The 20,429-nt window shown below is 43.9% G+C and overlaps 1 protein-coding gene across 1 annotated transcript in view; it reads left to right on the top strand.

Moving 5' to 3' along the window:
- The window catches only part of EDC4 (enhancer of mRNA decapping 4), a 2,017,057-nt gene that overhangs the window by 329,433 nt on the left and 1,667,195 nt on the right, over positions 1-20,429 (top strand). The window contains exon 4 of the mRNA XM_044082055.1: positions 12,617-12,716. Coding sequence (XP_043937990.1) covers positions 12,617-12,716 — 100 coding nt within the window. The remainder of the gene's footprint in view (positions 1-12,616; positions 12,717-20,429) is intronic.

Raw genomic sequence — 20,429 nt, 5'->3', positions numbered from 1 at the left:
CAGACGCTTCAGACCTAGGATGGGGGGCCCACATGCTGGACAAATGCGTGCAAGGATTGTGGACACAGGATCAACTTCACCTGCACATCAATCTAAAAGAAATGCTGGCAGTAAAACTGGCAATCCAAAAGTTCAAACCATTTCTCAAAGAGGGCCAGTTGATGATAAGGACAGACAACACCACAGTCATGTGGTACATCAACAAATAGGGAGGCACTCATTCATACCCCCTATGCAGAATGACCTTGGAGCTGTGGACCCTGGCACTCGGCTACAACATTCAGTTACAGGCAATATTTGTACCGGGAAAGACAATACTCTAGCAGACATATTAAGCAGAACCACTTCGGATGCCCACGAATGGAAGCTGCACCGGACATCTTCAAGACCATCTCAAGAAATGGGGAATGCCACAGATAGACCTATTCGCATCACCTCTCAATCACCAGCTCAAAAAATTCTGCACAAGGACATTCCACCCACTAGCATGGAAAGTGGACTCACTCTCCTTCAACTGGAAAGGCCTAACAGCATATGCATTCCCACCTCTTCCTTTGATACACAAGGTACTACTAAAAATCAAGGAAGAACGTCCAAGGATAATCCTGATAGCTCCAAACTGGCCAAGACAACACTGGTACCCACTACTGAAGAGCATGTCTCGGAACAATATGTGGCCAATACCCCTGATGCCTTTGATGTTAACTCAGAACAACTACAGCATCATACATCCAAACCTAAAAACGCTGCAACTGACTGCATGGAACATCACATAGCAGCAGCTAATCCAGAACTTTCCCAAACAGTTAAAGACATTATTCTTTAAGCACGCAGACCTTCAACAAGAAGGAACTATGCTGGAAAATGGAAAAGGTTTGTCATTTGGAGTACGGAAAGAGGAAAAGATGTGTCAAACATAGATATGCCTAACATTCTGGAGTATCTGGCCGAACTTCTTCATTCAGGCCTGTCCTACTCCTCCATCAAGATACATGCATCAGCTATTTCAGCAGAATACAGCTTTGATCCACCTGTTCTTTCGCACCCTTTGCTCAGGCAGTTCCTCAGAGGAATCAAGAATGTAAAACCTCCAAGGAAACCACCATTACCAGCTTGGGATTTAAACTTTGTGCTAGAAAAGTTGACACTATCACCCTTTGAACCAGCAGCAACAGCAGACCTACAACACCTGTCATGGAAAACTGCTTTCCTACTGGCAATTACTTCAGCAAGGAGGGTTTCAGAACTACAGGCCTTAATGGCAGTGCAACCCTTCCTAATCTTCCACCAAGATAGTGTCCATGAGGACTAATCCTACATTTATGCCCAAGGTGGTATCCAGAGTGTCTTTAAACCAGGCAATCCACCTACCTACCTTCTTTCCCAACCCACAAAACAGAGGGAAAGAATACTGCATACCTTGGATGTACATAGACAGCTACGCTACTACTTGGACAGAACAAAAATAGCAGAAAGACTGACCAACATTTTGTAGCCTATGCAACAGGAAGGGAAGGAAAAGCTATTTCCAAACAGACAATCTCCAAATGGATAGGAAATTGCATACGATACTGTTACTCCTTCCATGGAAAACCAATTCCACAGAACATAAGACCTCATTCTACAAGGGCAACAGCCACTACCACAGCCTTCTTACGAGGAGTGGCAACCAAAGACATTATTGAGGCGGCTACTTGGACCTCCGTGCATACATTTGCCAAGCATTATAATTTGCCTCTATATTCCAGATCCCGAGCAGGGTTTGCCACTGCTGTACTGCAAGGGATCCTAAACACACCATAATCTACTTTTATCCTCCTCCCCTAGTTGGCTATGGTATTCTACCCACTTGTTATGACTGCAGATGCATCCATGAAGGACATAGTACAGTTTTGTACCTACCATAAATGTAGATGTCCGAACTGGATAGCATCTGCAGTCAGGATTACCTCCCTCCTTCCCCTCTGTGGTACTCCTAGGGTGTTTACCCTCCTAATAGCTAGCTGTTGGGGAGTCTTTATGGTGTATTTGTTTGTATATATGTACATATAAGCTTATTGTTGTGTTTACCTCTATCTATTTGGAAACATTGGCATCTATCCAAATTTTAGCCTGCAAGAGGGCTACTGGCATCTGGGGCAAGAAACACTGAGGAAAATGGCGTCGGCTGATGCTTTTATACCCGAAGACCAACAGAGATGACGTTGGGTGGAGTGCGACATCAGCCGAAGCCGGACCCGGACTTTGGAATCCGGCCGACTGCAGGGCTGCCTGACGACAGGACAACCCACTTGTTATGACTGCAGATGCTATCCAGTTCGGACATCTACATTTATGGTAGGTACAAAACTGTACTTTCTGTTGATCATGGTAATGAGGTTCAGCTAGAAGAGTCTTTGAATTGCAGGCTGTTATGAGTATGGAGGTCTTTACTGTTCATAGGTTCATAGGTTGGTACTAGGTTATCAGCCCTAGGGCCTATACAAGCCTAGCCTTAACAATTCCCTGGCTATTTCTTCCCACATTATTTACTTTCCTGGACCCCTGTCTAGCAGGGCGACTGACGTGATCCCTGGGGTGAATTTCCTTTCTCCCATCCAATCGTCAAGGTTCCTCTTGAAGAGGTCCAAAGAGGCACTCTGCTTGACATGTATGGGCAATCTATTCCAGAGTCTGGGGAGTCTCTGGGTCAGGAACCTATCCCTCCAGCATGTTTTGTTTATTGTGATGACAAGGTTTAGATCCCTGGAGTGTAGCTCTGAGGGATTGGGATTTCTTTAAGTGTAGCATGTCCAACAGCTCTGGGTTTGACATGGCCTTGTATGTTAAGCAGAGATCGCCTCTGAGTAGACGATATGCGACAGAGTATAGCTGGAGTTTTTTAAGGCGGTCAGCGTAGGGCATCTGCTTTAGGCCTGTGATTCTTTTAGTGAGGTATTTCTGAGGCCTTTCCAGTTGTTGCAGATGTCTTGAGAGGTACATACCAAATGGGGCGTTGTATTCTATAATGGGTCTAATGAGGGATGAGTACAGTTGGACAATGACCTCCTTTTTTCTGGGTGAAAAGCCCTTTGTGATGAGGTGTGCCACATAGAAGGATTTCCTGACTGTTGTGGCGATGTGGTTATCGAAGGTGAGACCACTGTCCACCTGTGTCCCTAAGTCTCTTATCACACTTTCTGTGTTTAGTGTACTGCCACCTATATGGTAATTCATGGATACATGTTTTTTCCCAAAGGGGATAACAATACATTTCTTGGCATTGAGCTTGAGCCCATGGCTCTGGCACCAAGCATCTGTTTCTGTAAGGCCCTTTTGTAGAGTATCCACATCATTTGGGGATTCAATAATGGCTCCCAGTTTGCAGTCATCTGCAAACTTTGTTAGCCAGAGTCCCTTAGTGTTGACCTGTACTTCAGAGAAGTAGATGTCTTTGCAAAGACAAGGTAACCCCTCAGAACTAACCCTTCTTTTATGCTTGGAGTGGTTTCTGAACTCAGCTTTAACCAGGCTATCCATCTGCCAGTCTTTCCCAAATCCACGGAATAAGGCAGAAAGAATTCTTCACTCAGTAGATGTCCACAGACATAAAAGGGTACTACATTTTCAAAACAAAGACTGCGGACAGGGCAGACCAGTTGTTGGTATCCTTCACAGAGTGAAAACAAGGCAGGTCTGTCTCAAAACCAGCCATGTCAAAATGGATTGCAACCTTTGTCAGGTTCTGTTATACACACCATGGAAAACTTCTGCCTGGCCACATTAGAGCCCACTCCACCAGGCATGTGGCAACTACCTCTGCCTTCCTCAAAGGAATGCCCACGCAAACAATCCTGGAAGCAGCCAATTGGAGTTCTGTTCACATCTTCACAAAACATTACAACTTTGGTCAGGCATGCAGGGCCAGGTCAATCTTCACCTTTGCCATCCTACAAAATATTTCCTGAAAACACTACTTTATCACCTGCACTCTCAGAGCAGCTTTGGGAATCTTCCCAAGGATTAGTACTGCAACACTGACTATGAAGAGAACAGTGTAACTGTATCCCACTTACCATACTTCTAGATGTTCGAGTATATCAGTGTTGTAGTACATATTCCATCCCTCCTACCTGTCTTCTAAGTAGGGACCTTGCCTCCTTTTTGCTTGTCTTATTGTCTGTTTCACTCATCCCAACCTTCTCAGTTTGTTTCTTACTTTTGCTTTCACTATCAAAATCAGACAGTTGGGGAGGTTGCGCTGTCCTCAGGCATCAAACTGTTTTCATGGCACCGATGGATGGCTTTCTTATATCCCAATGTCCAGATATCGGTCATAAAACATTCATTGGCTTGGAATAATGCTAAGATTCTGGAAATCGGGCTGGTCATGGGCTTCTGTACGGCAGGAAGTCGCAAGGATTAGTACTGCAACACTGATCTGCTCAAACATCTACAAATATGGTAAATGGGGCACAACTGTATTTTAGTCTCAATCCTCTGAACCAGATATGTTTTCCTTAGGTTCTTCAGCATTTACTCAGCCTACAAGTCATAAAACCAGTGCCATTGCATCAAAGGGGCAAAGGCTTCTATTACAGAATGTTTCTGGTAGCAATGAAAGTCTTGTTGTAGACCAGTTCTACATTTTTCTTTTCTAAGTCTGTGTATAAAATTTCCAAAATTCAAGATGCTGCCCCCTCAGAATCTGTTACCTCTCATTCCTCAAGGAAGATTTTTGTTAACATTAGATGTAAAACATTTGTTTTTATGTATTTGACATTGCTTTACTAGAAAAGTCCAATGGGATGATGTCCTGTTTTCAGTGGAGGCCTGAGGAGAAAAGCACCACATTGACGTGATATGGTTACAGTTAAATAACAAAGGTATTACAGAACCTAATACAGAGGAACCAACAAAGGTCTGACCCAGTACTGTTAATGTATCTCTAGAATTGCCTCTTCATCCTCTGTATGAGCTGAGTGGATGACAGAAGTAATGAGAAGACCCATTAAACCTACTAGTGAGTTGGTAGGAGACGCTTTTGTCATTAGGTATCCTCATTGGCTATCTGTAAACAAACTGGAAGTAAGTCTGATCCCTCCCAATGGAGGGAATCCTGGAAGTCACTGCTTTATGAAGTTGAATCCCTTAAAAAACTTATACTGCCTGTGGAGATTGGCAGATAATTTCTAGACCCTTGAATAAATTGCACTCAGTAATTAAAAATCAAGCAAGCTGTAAATCTGAGCAAAGGTAAAAGGAAAAATATTGAATAAAAGCAAAGCCAAAATAAATTAAAATAGAAATAAGATGCAGATGTCTGAGCACTGTTGTTTGCCAGATAGGTTCAGCTGCATTTATTTATTACAGAAATTTGTGGGCGTGTACCACAGAGTACCATGTTTATGGGTGATGTTCATCATGTTACACTGCTGCAGTCATCACACTTGAGTTATCCTGCCGTCAGGTGGTCCCGCAGTCGGCCAGAGTTCCAAAGTCTTGGTCCGGCGTCGGTTGCTGTCGCTTCTTCCCTGACATCAGTGCGCCAGGGGTATGTAAGATGCATCCGACGCCATTTTCTTCAGTCTTTCTTGCCGCGCGGTGCCCGAAGCAGAAGCAGTTCGCAAGTGCAGGTCGGCCGACTCCTGAGATTTTCGAAGTAGAATTTCAGAGCCGAAGTCTTCAATAAAGCTAAGTACCCCGTTGGGGAAACTTTTTTCTTGCCTCAGACCGATGTCAGAAAAAGTTAATAATTGTATTTCTTGTGGGAAGCAAATACCTCATAAGGACTTCCACTCTTACTGTATTCCATGCCTAGGCCCTGATCACGACGTCACTAGTTGTCGGTTTTGTGCTAGATTTAACAAACGCACTATAAAAAGACGTTTTGATTTTGCTTTGCAGTACTTTGGCCGAAGGTTCAATTATACTATGCCGTCGGATCAACCGACGACCGCAATTCCGAAAAAACGCAAAGACAAGGATAAAGACAGGCATCCGAGGTCCAAAACCGACAACGAAACCTCTTCGAGGCCAGTCACCGGTTCTCAGTGAGGCGCTTTCGCAGCCCCTGACACCCGCTACCTCAGAGCCACAGGCCGCCTCCGACTCCCACGTGGAGACAACTAGGCCTGTGGAAACTCAAGGTATTGGGCCTACGGAAACTAATCCCTCAGATGGGTCTGGAGCCACTGAGCAGGCACCGGCTTCTGAGGGTGTTTTCAGACCTTCACAACTTACCATTAAATCAACAGCCAAGACAAAAGTACCATTAAAGACAAAGAAACAAGTACAGCATTCTCCTGGACAGCCTCCATGCCTAAGAAACAGATGCTTAAAATGGCCGAAGACCTCATTACTGTAATCAGGGGTTCCCATCCCCCTCCTGAGAAAAGGCCATAGGCAGGATACAGACTATGACTCCTCTGATCAGGTTTCCATTTCCTCTGATTCCTCTTCAGACCAGGGATACTCTTTACCCCCCTATGAGGACTCTGATGCTGAGGAATCTATCCCTTCAGCCCCTCCTCCTGAGGATTACTCTTTTGGGGAAACTTATCATACCATGAGGGAACATTTCCATTGGGAAAGTCAGGAATACTCAGAATCCAAGGAAAGGCTCAGGGATTTCCTCTTATTGCCTCAGCACAGGCCCCTGGCTATTCCGCCTGTACTAGACATTGTGGATGATGTGTTCTGTGAATCCAGCTTATCTCCTGACTCTTTGCCCCCTGCTCCAGCCAAGCCAGATTGGTATTATAGAGTCCCTGACTCTCACAAGTTTCTATACAAAAACCCTTCTGCTTATCCAGAAAATATTTCCCAGGGTCCAAAAGGGGTTAAGGCTTCCATTGCAAAAAATCCAGTACCCTCTGACAGAGATTCCAGAGTTTTGGATAGATGGGGGAAGAAAGTATACATGTCTGCAACTTTAGCAGTAAGAGCTTTAAATTGCCAGTTTCACATGCTTAAGTACCAACAATATTTAATGGCTCAGTTAAAACAGAAAATGATTGCTAGCTCAGAAGATCCTGATTGTAAAGAAATGCTGGATTTATTGCATGCAGTTGAACAGGTGGGAAAACATACTCTGCAATGTGGTTTTGATTCTTTAGAGGCCTCTTGTAGAGCCGCAGTTACAGGTTCTGTTATTCAAAGACATGCTTGGTTAAAAGAACAGAGTTTACCTGAACATGTAAACGCAAAGTTATTGGATGCTCCTTTGCAACATGATACCTTGTTTGGTGTTAAGGCAGAAGAGGTGTTAAAGAAAATGGAGGATAAAGCTAAATCTATGCAAACAGTGAAGGATTTCTTACAGGTACAGCCACCTCGGTTTAGCAGAAATTGGCCAACAAAAAATCGGTCCTTTTCAGTGTCAGACAGGCCACAGAGAGGCAGGTACAGACTCCCAAGAGGCAGATCTCAACCCCAAGGCTCAAACAGGCGACGACAGTGGGGCACCTCAACTCCAAAAGGAGGTGAGGACAAGTCAAAACCTTACAGGAAACCGTCACAATGACTTTCCCTTGCGTACGCCAAGCACATCCCTTCTGGAAGCCCCCTTAGGGGGAAAACTAGCACTTTTTTCCCAAAGCTGGCAAACAATCACCCAAGACAAATGGGTCCTGAATATTGTGTCTCAGGGTTACAGATTCCACTTCCATACTTTACCTAAGCTAAAAGGAATGCCAGACCTGCCACAAAATCAATGGGCAGAGGCACAAAAACAAATTTCAGCCCTCATGGACGAGAGCTATACAAAAAGTACCACAACAGGAACAAGGATTTTACTCAAGACTCTTCCTGGTCCCCAGAAAGGACAAAGCCCGGAGGCCTATACTGGACCTTTCATTTCTGAATACTTACCTGGATATTCCGAAATTCATAATGTTGACATTACAGCAGCTTCTACCCATGCTGGGCAAGAAGGCTTGGCTTGTTACTCTGGACCTCAAAGAGGCATACCTGCATGTCCCTATCAGACAAAATTGCAGAAGATGCTTCCGATTCAAAGCTGGTACAATGCACTACCAATTCTCTGCACTGCCGTTTGGCTTATCTACTGTGCCCAGGGTCTTCACAAAGTGCCTGGCACAAATAATTGCATTTTGCAGACAAAAAAGAATTCAAATATATCCATACCTGGACGACTGCCTCATTCAAGCAGAGACAAAGGACATTCTTCTACAGCATCTGGTGTGTGTGAAAAGTTTGCTAATTTCTCTAGGGTACACAGTAAACGAAAAGAAGTAAAAACTAGTGCCCTCACAACAGATTACATTCCTGGGTGCCAGCTTAAATACAATGGCCCAGATGGCTTACCTCACGCCAGACAAACAAGTGCAACTAACTCAATATTTTCGACTACTGACAAAAAGGTCCCATCTCCCTGCAAGAAAAATTCTGCAGGCTCTGGGATTCATGGCATCCTGCATACTACTAATACCATATGCCAGACTGCATGTGAGGAAATTACAATGGTACCTAAAAAGTGTTTGGACTCAACATTCTCACAGTTTAGAATCAGTAATTCCAATAATTCCCTGCCTACAACTGGAGTTTCGATGGTGGGCACAGGCATGTCACCTAAACAAGGATCAGCCTTTTACCCAACCCACAGCCAGGCAAACTCTAACAACAGATGCTTCGGATTACGCCTGGGGAGCACACATGGCAGGAACATGCATTCAGGGCAAGTGGACCACAGACCAGATGCATCTTCACATCAATCAAAAAGAGATGTTGGCTGTTCAAAATGCCCTAACAGCTTTCAAGGACCTTCTACACCCAGGACAACTATTACTAAAGATGGACAACACCACAGTAATGTGGTACATAAACAAACAAGGGGGCACTCACTCTTATCCCCTATGCAGGCAAGCCATGACCTTGTGGAACACAGCTCTAATGTACCAAGTTCACCTGCAAGCACAATTCCTGCCAGGAAAGAAAGATACTGTGGCAGACGACCTAAGCAGAAATATCATGGACCCTCACGAATGGAAATTGAACCCACAAATCTTCAGCATGATAACACAAAAATTGGGATGCCCAGACATAGATCTTTTTGCCTCCCCTCTGAATTGCCAACTACAAAAATTCTGCACAAGGACTTATCACAAACAAGAATGGAAAGTGAATGCTCTTCTGTTCAGCTGGAAAAACCTAAAAGTCTATGCCTTCCCACCACTTCCACTCCTTTCAAAGGTACTCCTAAAAGCCAGACAAGAAAAACCACAGATGATCCAGATTGCTCCAGACTGGCCACGCCAGCACTGGTACCCTATCTTAAGGAACTTGGCTCAGGGCCCACCATGGATTTTGCCCCAAATTCCACACCTTCTGATTCAACAAAACAATCAGATCGTGCATGGTCAGCTCAAAACCCTAAACCTGGCTGCATGGCAGATACTTTAGTCAAACAGGCAACACCTCTCTCTAAAGCTGTTATGGATGTCATTTTGGAGGCCAGGAGGCCTAGCACCAGGAAAGCTTACTCAGAAAAATGGAAGAGATTCTGCGCCTGGAACCAGGCTCACAGCCTTGACCCTCTTGTTCCAAACATTCCTCAGATTTTACAATACTTAACTGAGATGCTGGACAGAGGCCTATCCTTTTCATCAATTAAGATTCACGCCTCTGCCATTTTTGCACATTACAACACGGATCCTCCTTTATTCTCTCATCCCTTGCTAAAGCAGTACTTCAGAGGGGCTAAAAACATAAGACTGCCCCAGAGAGCACCAACACCAACTTAGGACCTCAGTTTCGTTTTGGAAAAACTGACCCACCTTTTGATCCAGCCAATGTAGCCGATCTAAAGTTTTTATCATGGAAAACAGCTCTGCTCCTGGCAGTAACTTCAGTGTCTCAGAGCTACAGGCATTAATGACAGTGGAACCTTTTATAATTTTTCATCAGGATAGGTTATCTTTATGGACAAACCCTACCTTCATGCCAAAGGTGGTATCTAGTGTGGCTCTTAACCAAACCATCGATTTGCCTACTTTTTATCCAAACCCCCAAAATAAAGGGGAGAAACTTCTACATTCTTTGGACATACACAGGCAGCTACGCTTCTGCTTGGACAAAACAAAAGCTTTCAGGAAAACTGATCAACTGTTTGTAGCATATGTTGCAGGATCACAAGGCAAGGCTATCTCAAAGCAGACTATATCCAAATGGATAGGACACTGTATTCAGTACTGCTACACACAGCATGGAAAATCAGTCCCTAATAACATTAGGCCTCATTCCACCAGGTCAACAGCCACTTCAGCAGCCTTTCTCAAAGGAGTACCTACCAAGGAAATTTTGGAGGCTGCAACTTGGAATTCAGTGCACACCTTCACCAAGCATTACCACCTGCCTCTTTACTTTAAATCCAGAGCAGGATTTGCCACTGCAGTTCTGCAGGGCCTCTTAGCCAGTCCTAACTCTTTATAGACCATCCACCCAAACTTAGCTTTGGGATTCAACCCAAGTGTGATGACTGCAGCAGTGTAACACGATGAACATAGTACAGTTTTGTACCTACCATAAATGTAGATGTTCGAGTGTTCACACTGCTGCAGTCCAGGTTACCCTCCCTCCATCCCCTCTGAACTAGCTGGACTTACCTATACCCTTCTATCCTATACAACCTTTGGGGTGTATTTGCTGGTAACTGAAGGTATTGTTTTTATTTTATATGTATATTTTTGATTAGCAATATGTATTGCCTACCCACTTAGGGGCACCTGACATCTGGGGCAAGAAAAACTGAAGAAAATGGCGTTGGATGCATCTTTTATACCCCTGGTGCACTGACATCAGGGAAGAAGCGACAGCAACCGATGCCGGACCAAGCCTTTGGAACTCTGGCCGACTGCGGGACCGCCTGACGGCAGGATATCCCAAGTGTGATGACTGCAGCAGTGTGAACACTCGAACATCTACATTTATGATAGGTACAAAACTGTACTTTCTGTTTTTTGGAGGGACCCAGAAGAACCGTCCCTATTGGTATTCCCTATTTTGCAGGAAACCAGAGGAACCGTCCTCTGTGGAAAACCCACCCACCATATGAACCAGTCTAAACTTATTGCAACATTTTGTGGCACCTAGAATGTAATATTTTAACTTCCGTTCAGGGAAACGCGCAATACATTAGTAATGCCAGAATGGATGGCTAACAATACTTCTAACTTTTGGAGGTTAATTAGAATTTTTAACTGAAAAAAGCATATATTAAAAGAAACTGAAGAGATGGCATCCTAGTTCCATGAAGAGCTACCAAAGAGAAATTTATAGTAAGGGCAGGCAGCTGACGAGCTTCCAAGTTTAGAACAGCAACACAGATTGGCTTGGTAGATACTGTATTGTGGCTGTGTGGCTACACAACACAGATTGTCTCAGTAGACACTGTACTGTGGCTGTGTGAATGTACAACACAGATCGGCTCGGTAGACACTGTACTGTGGCTGTGTGGATGGGTCTAGGACTCTTGCACAAATGCACTTTTTACTGAATTGCAAATGGGCAGGCATACTTACATGAAAATGCTTTTCACTGAAGCAGCATTTTCGTGTTAGTGTGCCTGTTGTGCTGGTCATAGTACAGTGTGGATAAGGGAAAATTCCCTTTTCCCCACTGTAGTGCCATCTCTGAGTGAGAATATTAAAGTAGGGGGATGTGGGGGGTGCAGGGGGGCTTGCCCCCTGCGTAAAAGTAGATTTAGTGTTGTTTTTTTTTTTTAAACACACTTTAATGAAAGCGCTTTCGTTAAAGTGTGTTCGGTGATGGTGGATTCAGACTGTTGAACTTTCGTTCAACAGTCTTAGATCCGTGTGGATCCGCAACACAGATCGGCTCGGTAGACACAGTACTGTGGCTGTGTGAATACGCAACACAGATTGGCTAGGTAGACGCTGTATTGTGGCTGTGTGGATACACAACACAGATTGGCTTGGTAGACAGTGTATTGTGGCTGTGTGGCTACACAACACAGATCAGCTCGGTAGACACAGTACTGTGGCTGTGTGGATACACAACACAGATTGGCTCGGTAGACACTGTATTGTGGCTGTGTGGATAGAATGAAAGGGCAAGTAGCTTAAAGGGAAAATACTTCACCAAATGATATGTTTATGCTTACTGACAACAACCAGTAAAAGGGGAGAGAGTTATGTGGTTAACTTTATTGTAAGGGTGGACAGCAAGGTATACACTAAGTTTAAGAAAGCAAGAATAGAGTGGGAGGATGGGAAAGTTCTTTTGCACTTGGCTGTGTTGCTGACTGACCAGGATTTGCCTTAAAACAAATAATACTCTGGAACTAGCCTGACTGCCACTGTCTTCACAAGAAAAGAAACCAGTGACATAACCAAATGTAATGTACTGCAAGAAATATGTCATCTTTGTTACATGGTGACTTAGATTCTTATGTGACAAATGAGCAAATATGCTAATCTGACTCAGTGGTTTGTAAAATATGGCAAGCTTTTTTCTTGTAATCCATTTAAATGATTTTGCCTTAATTTTGCTTGCCTGAAATGAACAGTAATCTGTTGCATCATTGTTTAGCATTTGATTCAGTTCTTATTTTATGTGTTCAGGTGCATTTGAAATTAATTTTTTTCCTGTTTCATAGGTAAAAATACAACCAGTAGCAAAATACGAGTGGGAGAAGAAGTATTATTATGGAAACCTTATTGCCGTGTCTAATACCTACGTAGCATATGCCATTCGAGGTAATCATTCTAAAATGCTTTGCGTAATTTTTTCCCCTCATTTGCCACTAACAGTTTAGTAAAAGAGGAGCACTGGTATGGTGAAAACATTGAACTTTTGTTATAATTTCATTTATTTTTGTCTTCACAGAATTCCCTGCATACGGGTAAAGCATGTGAAGTGGCTGTGTTACTGGAGTCAAATTTTTTTTGAGAAATAGAGGGAGTCCCTCCTTGCAGACTTCATGTGACCCAGGAGGGTCAGTCAGTCATCAGCACTGCAAGGAGGGAGCTAGCCTCAGTTCTTTGAGCCAGGGAGAAATAGATACATTAATTCATCTTCAGAGTCAAGTTTAATGTTCTGACAGTTTTTGCCATTAGATATTTATTTCTTTTGATAACTGCTGGTAGAGTATGTGCATTTCAGTGTGTGTTGAATGGGGTTACAGTCCTGATGCGATGTGTGTGTTTGAATTATTCTCTGTGCTGACAAATAGATTTGTGCTGCATCAAAAAAATTGTTAACTTGTACATGAATTAAGAACTCCATCCTTCTTCACATCTAGGATTTCCGCCACAGTAATTAAAGCTGCTTTGCAGACAGAATTTTTGCAGACTAACTTACACTCTTCCACTTCCTATCTTGCGGAGTCTTTGTCTATTTTTGTGTGGCATGCAAAAGCTGCAGAGCTACGCTTCTGTTTGGACAAAACAAAAGCTTTCAGAAAAACTGAGCAACTGTTTGTAGCTTATGCTGCAGGATCACAAGGAAAGCCTATCTCAAAACAGACTATTTCAAAATGGATAGGACACTGCATTTGTTTCTGCTATTCACAACATGGCAAACCAGTGCCTAAGGGCATTAGGCCACATTCAACCAGAGCAGCAGCCACTTCAGCAGCCTTCCACAGAGGAGTACCAACCAAAGACATTTTAGAGGCTGCAACCTGGAGTTCAGTGCACACTTTCACCAAGCACTACCACTTACCTCTCTACTCTAAATCCAGAGCAGGCTTTGCCACTGCAGTTCTGCAAGGCCTTGTAGCCTCTCCTCCTATTTAGGCCCAGCCACCCAACCTCAGCTTTGGGATTCAACCCAAGTGTAATGGCTGCAACAGTGAAACACGATGAACATAGTACAGTTGTGTACCTACCATAAATGTAGATGTTCGAGTGTATTCACTGTTGCAGTCCAGGTTACCCACCCACCATCCCCCTTTTCTTTGCTTGGACTTTTCTGTACTTCTCTATTTTATACAACCTATGTGGTGTATTTGCTTGTAGATGAAGGTAATGTTTATTTTAGTACATGCATGCTTCTTGGCATATTTTTTTTTAGCCTACCTATTTGGGGGCACCTGACATCTGGGGCAAGAAAAACTGAAGAAAATGGCGTTGGCTGCATCTTTTATACCCCTGGTGCACTGACGTCAGGGAAGAGGCGACAGCAACCGGCGCCGGACCTAGACTTTGGAATTCTGGCCAACTGCGGGTAGCCTGCCAGCAGGATAACCCAAGTGTAATGACTGCAACAGTGAGTACACTCGAACATCTACGTTTATGGTAGGTACACAACTGTACTTTCTTTGCCACCAGTCCAAACACTACATTTTGAGTTTGGTCTGCACGTTATTGTTCATGTTGCTCTAAAGAAACCTGACAGGTTCTGTACAGTACCGGAGGCTGAAATATTTCTATATAAAAGCCCTTTTTCTAAACCTGAAGTGATCTCTCTAGATAAGCCTTCAAGGTTACTGTCCTCTTCCAAACTTTTATCCTCTGATAAAGGCTATGAACAGTTAAGATCAGAGCCATAAGCTGCCAGACCCTTATGACAAGCTTTGTTCTGGTTGATGTTCTTCGTTCCACATTGCTGCAGTCCTAACTATTGGGTAGTCCGCTGTCCAGTCGGCCCGAATACCAAAGTATATGGCTGACGTCGGTCAGGGTGCATTAGACTGACGTCAGTACGTCAGGGTACTAATGCGCATGACCGACGTCATATCCTTAGTCTTTTTTGCCGCATGGTCCGATGCAGAAGCAGTTTTGCGAGTGCAGGTTGGCGTTCTGAAATTTTCTGAAGCCGGAGTTTCAGACCGAATCAAAGTTGGCTAAGTACCCCGTTGGGAACATTTTGGTTTTTCTTGCCTCAGTATTTAACCGGATGTCAGAAAAAGTGAATAACTGTATTTCTTGTGGGAAACAGATACCTCATAGGGATTACCATACCTTGTGTATACCTTGTTTAGGGCCTGAGCACGACGTTGTTGGATGCCGCTCTTGTGCTAGATTTAACAAACGCACTATTAAGAGAAGGTTAGACTGTGCCAGGTTAGTGTTTGGGAAGCGTTGCAATTATAAAATGCCGCCGGAGGCTCCGGCCCGCTTAGTCAAAAAGCGCAAGGACAAAACAGCGAAGCCTAGAGTTGATGAACCGACAGTCTTGGACGTCGGTTCTTTAGAAGGCTCAGTGGAGCCAGAGGTTTTGCCAGGAGTTTCTTGGAGTCTCAGGCAGAGACTTTACTATTGCAGGATGTGCCTTCTCAGGAGGCAGGCCAGGCTGAGGGGCTTCTCAGGTAACTGTTCTTCCCTCTCTTCCCAAGGTAGTTAGAGCCTCTCCTTCTGTTTCCAAACCTTCTTTGAGAGGTAGGCCAAGTTTAGCTTCAGTGGGGGCTTCTCCTAGCACTTCAGGTTCTGTGCCTAAGAAACATATGCTTAAAATGGCAGAAGATTTAATTACTCTGATTAGAGGTTCTATGCCCCCCCCTGATAAGAGGCCTAGGGTGGAACCTGAGTTTGAGAGTTTTGAACAGTGTTCAGAGGCTTCTGAGTCTTCTGCGGAAGACTTGCAGGAGTATCCTCCTTATTCTGATTCTGATGTGGATGATTCCACTCCTACAGCTTCTCCTCCTGAGGATTTCTCATTTTCAGAGACTCTGCATTCCATGAGGGAGCATTTTAAATGGGAAGGCCAAGATTACTCTGATTCTAGGAAAAGGCTTAGGAAATTCTTGTTTTTACCCCAGCATAGGCCCTTAGCTATACCTCCTCTGTTGAATGTGGTAGAAGATGTTTTTGCAGAGGCTTCCCTGAACCCTGATTCCTTGCCTCCTGCTCCTGTTAAACCTGATAGGTACTATAGGGTGCCTGAAGCTCATAAGTATCTTTTAAGAGTCCTAGGGCAGACCCGGAGACTGTTTCTCAGGGACCTAAAGGTGTTAAGGCCTCTGTTGTTAAAAACCCTGTTCCCACTGATAAAGAGGCTAGGGCTTTGGATAGATGGGGAAAGAAAGTGTATACTTCTTCCACTTTAGCCATGAGGGCGTTGAATTGTCAGTTTCACATGCTAAAATATCAAAATTATCTCCTTTCACAATTGAAATCTAAGGTGGATGCTTTGGCAGAAGGTATTGAGTGTAAAGAGTTGCTGGATTTAGTTCATGTGTCTGAACAAGTGGGTAAGCATTCTTTGCAATGTGGTTTTGATGCTGTACAGGCCTCCTCGAGGGTGGCTGCCACTAGTTCTGTTCTTCGCAGGCATGCCTGGTTGAGGGATCAGAATTTAGCTGAGCATGTTAAGACAAGGAATTTGGATGCTCCTTTACAGTCTGATGTGTTGTTTGGTTCACCTGTGGAAGCAGTTTTAAAGAAAATGGAGGACAAAGCTAAGTCTATGCAAACTGTTAAAGATTTTTGCAGGTGCAGCCACCAAGTTTAGTAGAAATTGGCCTACTAAGGGATGGACATATCCTGCTTATGATTCCCAGTCTAGGGGTAGGTCTAGACGTGGTAGGGGCAGAGCTCAAGGTTCTTTTAGGCCTAGAACAGGAGTTCACCTGCTCAGACTTCTGGTGAGGGCAGGGTCAGTCCTTTCGTAAACAGACCCAATGACCTACCTTTTCAGCTGCCAGTAGATTCTCGCCTGGCAGCTCCTTTGGGAGGAAGACTGTCTCTTTTCAAAGAAAATTGGGATTTAATTACTCAAGACAGATGGGTGTTGGATATCATTCACCACGGTTACAGGTTTTATTTCCATACATTGCCCCTTTCAAAGGCATGCCAGACGTTCCTCCTCCACAAAGGAAAGAGGCTCACAAGCAAATTTCTCAGTTACTCCAAATAGGGGCCATTCAGCCAGTCCCTGTATCACAAAGGGGCCTAGGATTTTATTCTCGCCTGTTCCTAGTACCAAAGAAGGGGAACACGTGGAGACCAATTTTGGATTTATCTATCCTCAACACTTATCTGGACATTCCCAAGTTCAAGATGTTGACGTTACAACAGCTTTTACCTCTGCTGGGCAAAGATCACTGGATGGTAACTTTAGATCTCAAGGAAGCTTACCTTCATGTGCCTATAAGACTAAGTTGCAGGAAGTATCTGCGTTTCGAGCTGGAAATTCTCATTATCAGTTCTCTGCATTGCCCTTTGGCTTATCTACTGCCCAGAGTATTCACAAAGGTTCTGGCTCCAGTGATAGCTTACTTCAGGCTACAAGGAATTCAAATCTATCCTTACTTGGACGACTGCCTGATTCTGGCTCAAGAAAAGGAAGACCTTCTACAGCATCTGGAATATGTTATAGCAGTGCTAAGATGCCTAGGGTATTCTGTGAACGAAATAAAGTCCAGTCTAGTACCCTCTCAAGACATGTGCTTTCTGGGTGTGAGACTGAATACAGCAGCCCAGATGGCCTTTTAACCCCGGACAAACAAAAGAGTCTATCACTTTACTTCCATCAACTATCTCATCAGTCCGTGCTGACTGCAAGGACAGTCCTTCAAGCATTAGGGTTCATGGCATCTTGTATTCTGGTGCTTCCCAATGCCAAACTGCATATGAGGAAGCTACAATGGTATCTCAAAATGTATGGACACAGCACTGCCAGGATTTGGACACTGTCATTCAAATAATACCTTGCCTTCAAAAAGAATTTTTGTGGTGGGCTCAGGAATGTCACCTAAACAAGGGACTCTCTGTGACCCGGCCAGAGGCGAGTCAGATTTTAACGACAGATGCCTCGGACATTGCTTGGGGAGCTCATCTAAATGGAAAGTGGATACAAGACAAGTGGCCTGCCAGACTACAGCATCTACATATCAACATGAAGGAGATGTTAGCAGTCCAGTTTGCATTAATGGCTTTCAAGGAGTTACTTCTTCCAGGGCAGGTGTTGATTCTAACAGACAACACAACTGTCATGTGGTACATCAACAAACAAGGGGGAACACATTCTTACCCATTGTGCAGGCAAGCAATGATTTTATGGGAGACTGCGCTCAGCTTGCAACTAACTCTTCAGGCAAGGTTTCTGCCGAGCACAGAACTACTTAGCAGATGTGTTAAGCAGACAAATCATGGATCCCCACGAGTGGAAACTGGATCTTCATGTATTTCAAAAGTTGACAGTGTCCTGGGGAACTCCAGACATAGATCTGTTCGCTTCTCCACTGAACCACCAGCTGCCAAAGTTTTGCACAAAGAGGTTTCATCACACAGCTTGGAAAGTGGATGCTCTTTCTTTCAGTTGGAAAAATCTTCATGTGTATGCGTTTCCACCTCTGCCTCTTCTTCCAAAGGTGCTTCTAAAGGTCAGACAAGACAAGCCAAGGATGATTTTAATAGCTCCAGATTGGCCTCGCAGCACTGGTACCCATTACTGAGGAGTCTGGTAAAGAAGCCTCCATGGCCTTTACCCTTGATTCCACATCTGTTGTCTCAGAAGGACGGTCGTCTGCTCAATGTCAAGCTTCACTCTCTTCATCTAACAGCCTGGCATATTCTGTTTTGAAAGACAGCAGGTCTCAACTTCCTCAACAAGTTTTAAATGTGATTATGGAAGCCAGAAGACCTAGTACAAGGAAAGTGTACGCAGAAAAATGGAAGAGATTTTTATTTTGGACTGCAGCAAAGAATTTGGAGATTTCAGAGCCTAATTTGAGTGTGGCTCTTCAATATCTTACTGAGTTATTGGACAAAGGTTTGTCTTTCTCTTCCATTAAGATTCATGCTGCAGCAATTTCAGCTCACTATGATTGTGACCCACCATTGTTTTCACATCCTTTGTTCAAGCAATTTCTTAGAGGGCAAAGAATATAAGACCCCCACGTAGAGCTCCTACTCCTGCTTGGGATCTCAATTTTGTGTTGGAGAAACTTACTCTACAACCTTTTGAGCCTGCAGCTACTGCTGAACTGAAATACTTGTCATGGAAGACTGCTTTTTTGTTGGCTATTACTTCTGCAAGAAGGGTTTCTGAGTTACAGGCCCTTATGGCGGTTGAGCCTTTTTTGATTTTTCATAAGGATAGGGTATCATTACGTACTAATCCTTCTTTTATGCCTAAGGTGGTTTCTAGTGTGGCTTTAAACCAAACTATTCATTTGCCCACTTTTTATGCAGATCCCCAAAATAAAGGGGAAAAGATTTTGCACACTTTAGATGTGCACAGGCAATTGCGTTATTATTTGAGCAGGACTAAGGATTTTAGGCAGTCTCAGCAGTTGTTTGTTTCTTTTGCTTTGAGTTCGCAGGGCAAGCCTGTGTCAAAACAAACTATTTCTAGGTGGATTGGGTTTTGCATTGCATTTTGTTATTCCCATCATGGCAAGGAGATTCCAGCTGGGATTAGGCCTCATTCCACTAGGGCTACTGCCACTTCAACAGCATTTCTAAGGGGGGTGGCAACTAAGGATATTTTGGAGGCAGCTACTTGCTACGTGCATACTTTCTCTAAGCATTATCACCTTCCTCTCTACTCTAAGTCTAGGGCTGGTTTTGCCACAGCTATTTTGCAAGGCATGTTGTCAGCTCCTGCTTCTTTATGATTTGCCAGCCTCCCTTACCTCTGCTTTGGGATTCTACCCAATAGTTAGGACTGCAGCAATGTGGAACGAAGAACATAGTACAGTTTTGTACCTACCATAAATGTAGATGTTCGAGGATCCACATTGCTGCAGTCCAATTTACCTCCCTCCTTCCCTTCTGTGTTTAGGGGTGGTTGTGTAGGTGAGGTTATATGCTGATGATTTTGTATATATTATACATATTTTTGGTGTAGGTATATTAGGCCTTGTCTTTTTAGGGTCTTCTGACATCTGGGGCAAGAAAAGACTGAGGATATGACGTCGGTCATGCGCATTAGTACCCTGACGTACTGACGTCAGTCTAATGCGCCCTGACCGACGTCAGCCATATACTTTGGTATTCGGGCCGACTGGACAGCGGACTACCCAATAGTTAGGACTGCAGCAATGTGGATCCTCGAACATCTACATTTATGGTAGGTACAAAACTGTACTTTCTTTGTCAGCTTGGGGGTGTTCTGTCTGATATTCCTGATTCAGAAGCTGACTTCTGCCTTTTTCCTTTTGAGTTCTGCATTCTAAGTAGCTTATTATCTACTAAATGCAGTTATGATGCTGCTGATGCCCCTTCTAGGGTGGCTGCATCAGGATCTGTTATGAGGACGTAGTCCTGGTTAAGGCTGTAGTCCCTTCCTGAAGACATTAAGAGTAATTTATTGGACTCTGCCTTAGATAATCACATGCAGGACTTGTATCTTCCTTTCTCCCATTCCTAAATTTCAGAGGAATTAGCTGTCTAAATCTTTCTTTGTGCATAGGCAGCAAAGGTAGCCTCCCAGAGATAAGAGATCTTCCAAAAGAATTTTTTCTGATAAGCCTTCTCAGGGTACAAAGGGTCAAAAACCTTCTTCTTCAAATCTGCCTCTGT

The sequence above is a fragment of the Protopterus annectens genome, chromosome 8.part1 (genome assembly GCF_019279795.1).
Source record: "Protopterus annectens isolate FY-2018-M chromosome 8.part1, PAN1.0, whole genome shotgun sequence".
Taxonomy (NCBI): Eukaryota; Metazoa; Chordata; order Ceratodontiformes; family Protopteridae; genus Protopterus; species Protopterus annectens.
Note: the sequence above shows the minus strand (reverse complement) of the source record. Positions and strands in the feature narration are given on the sequence as shown.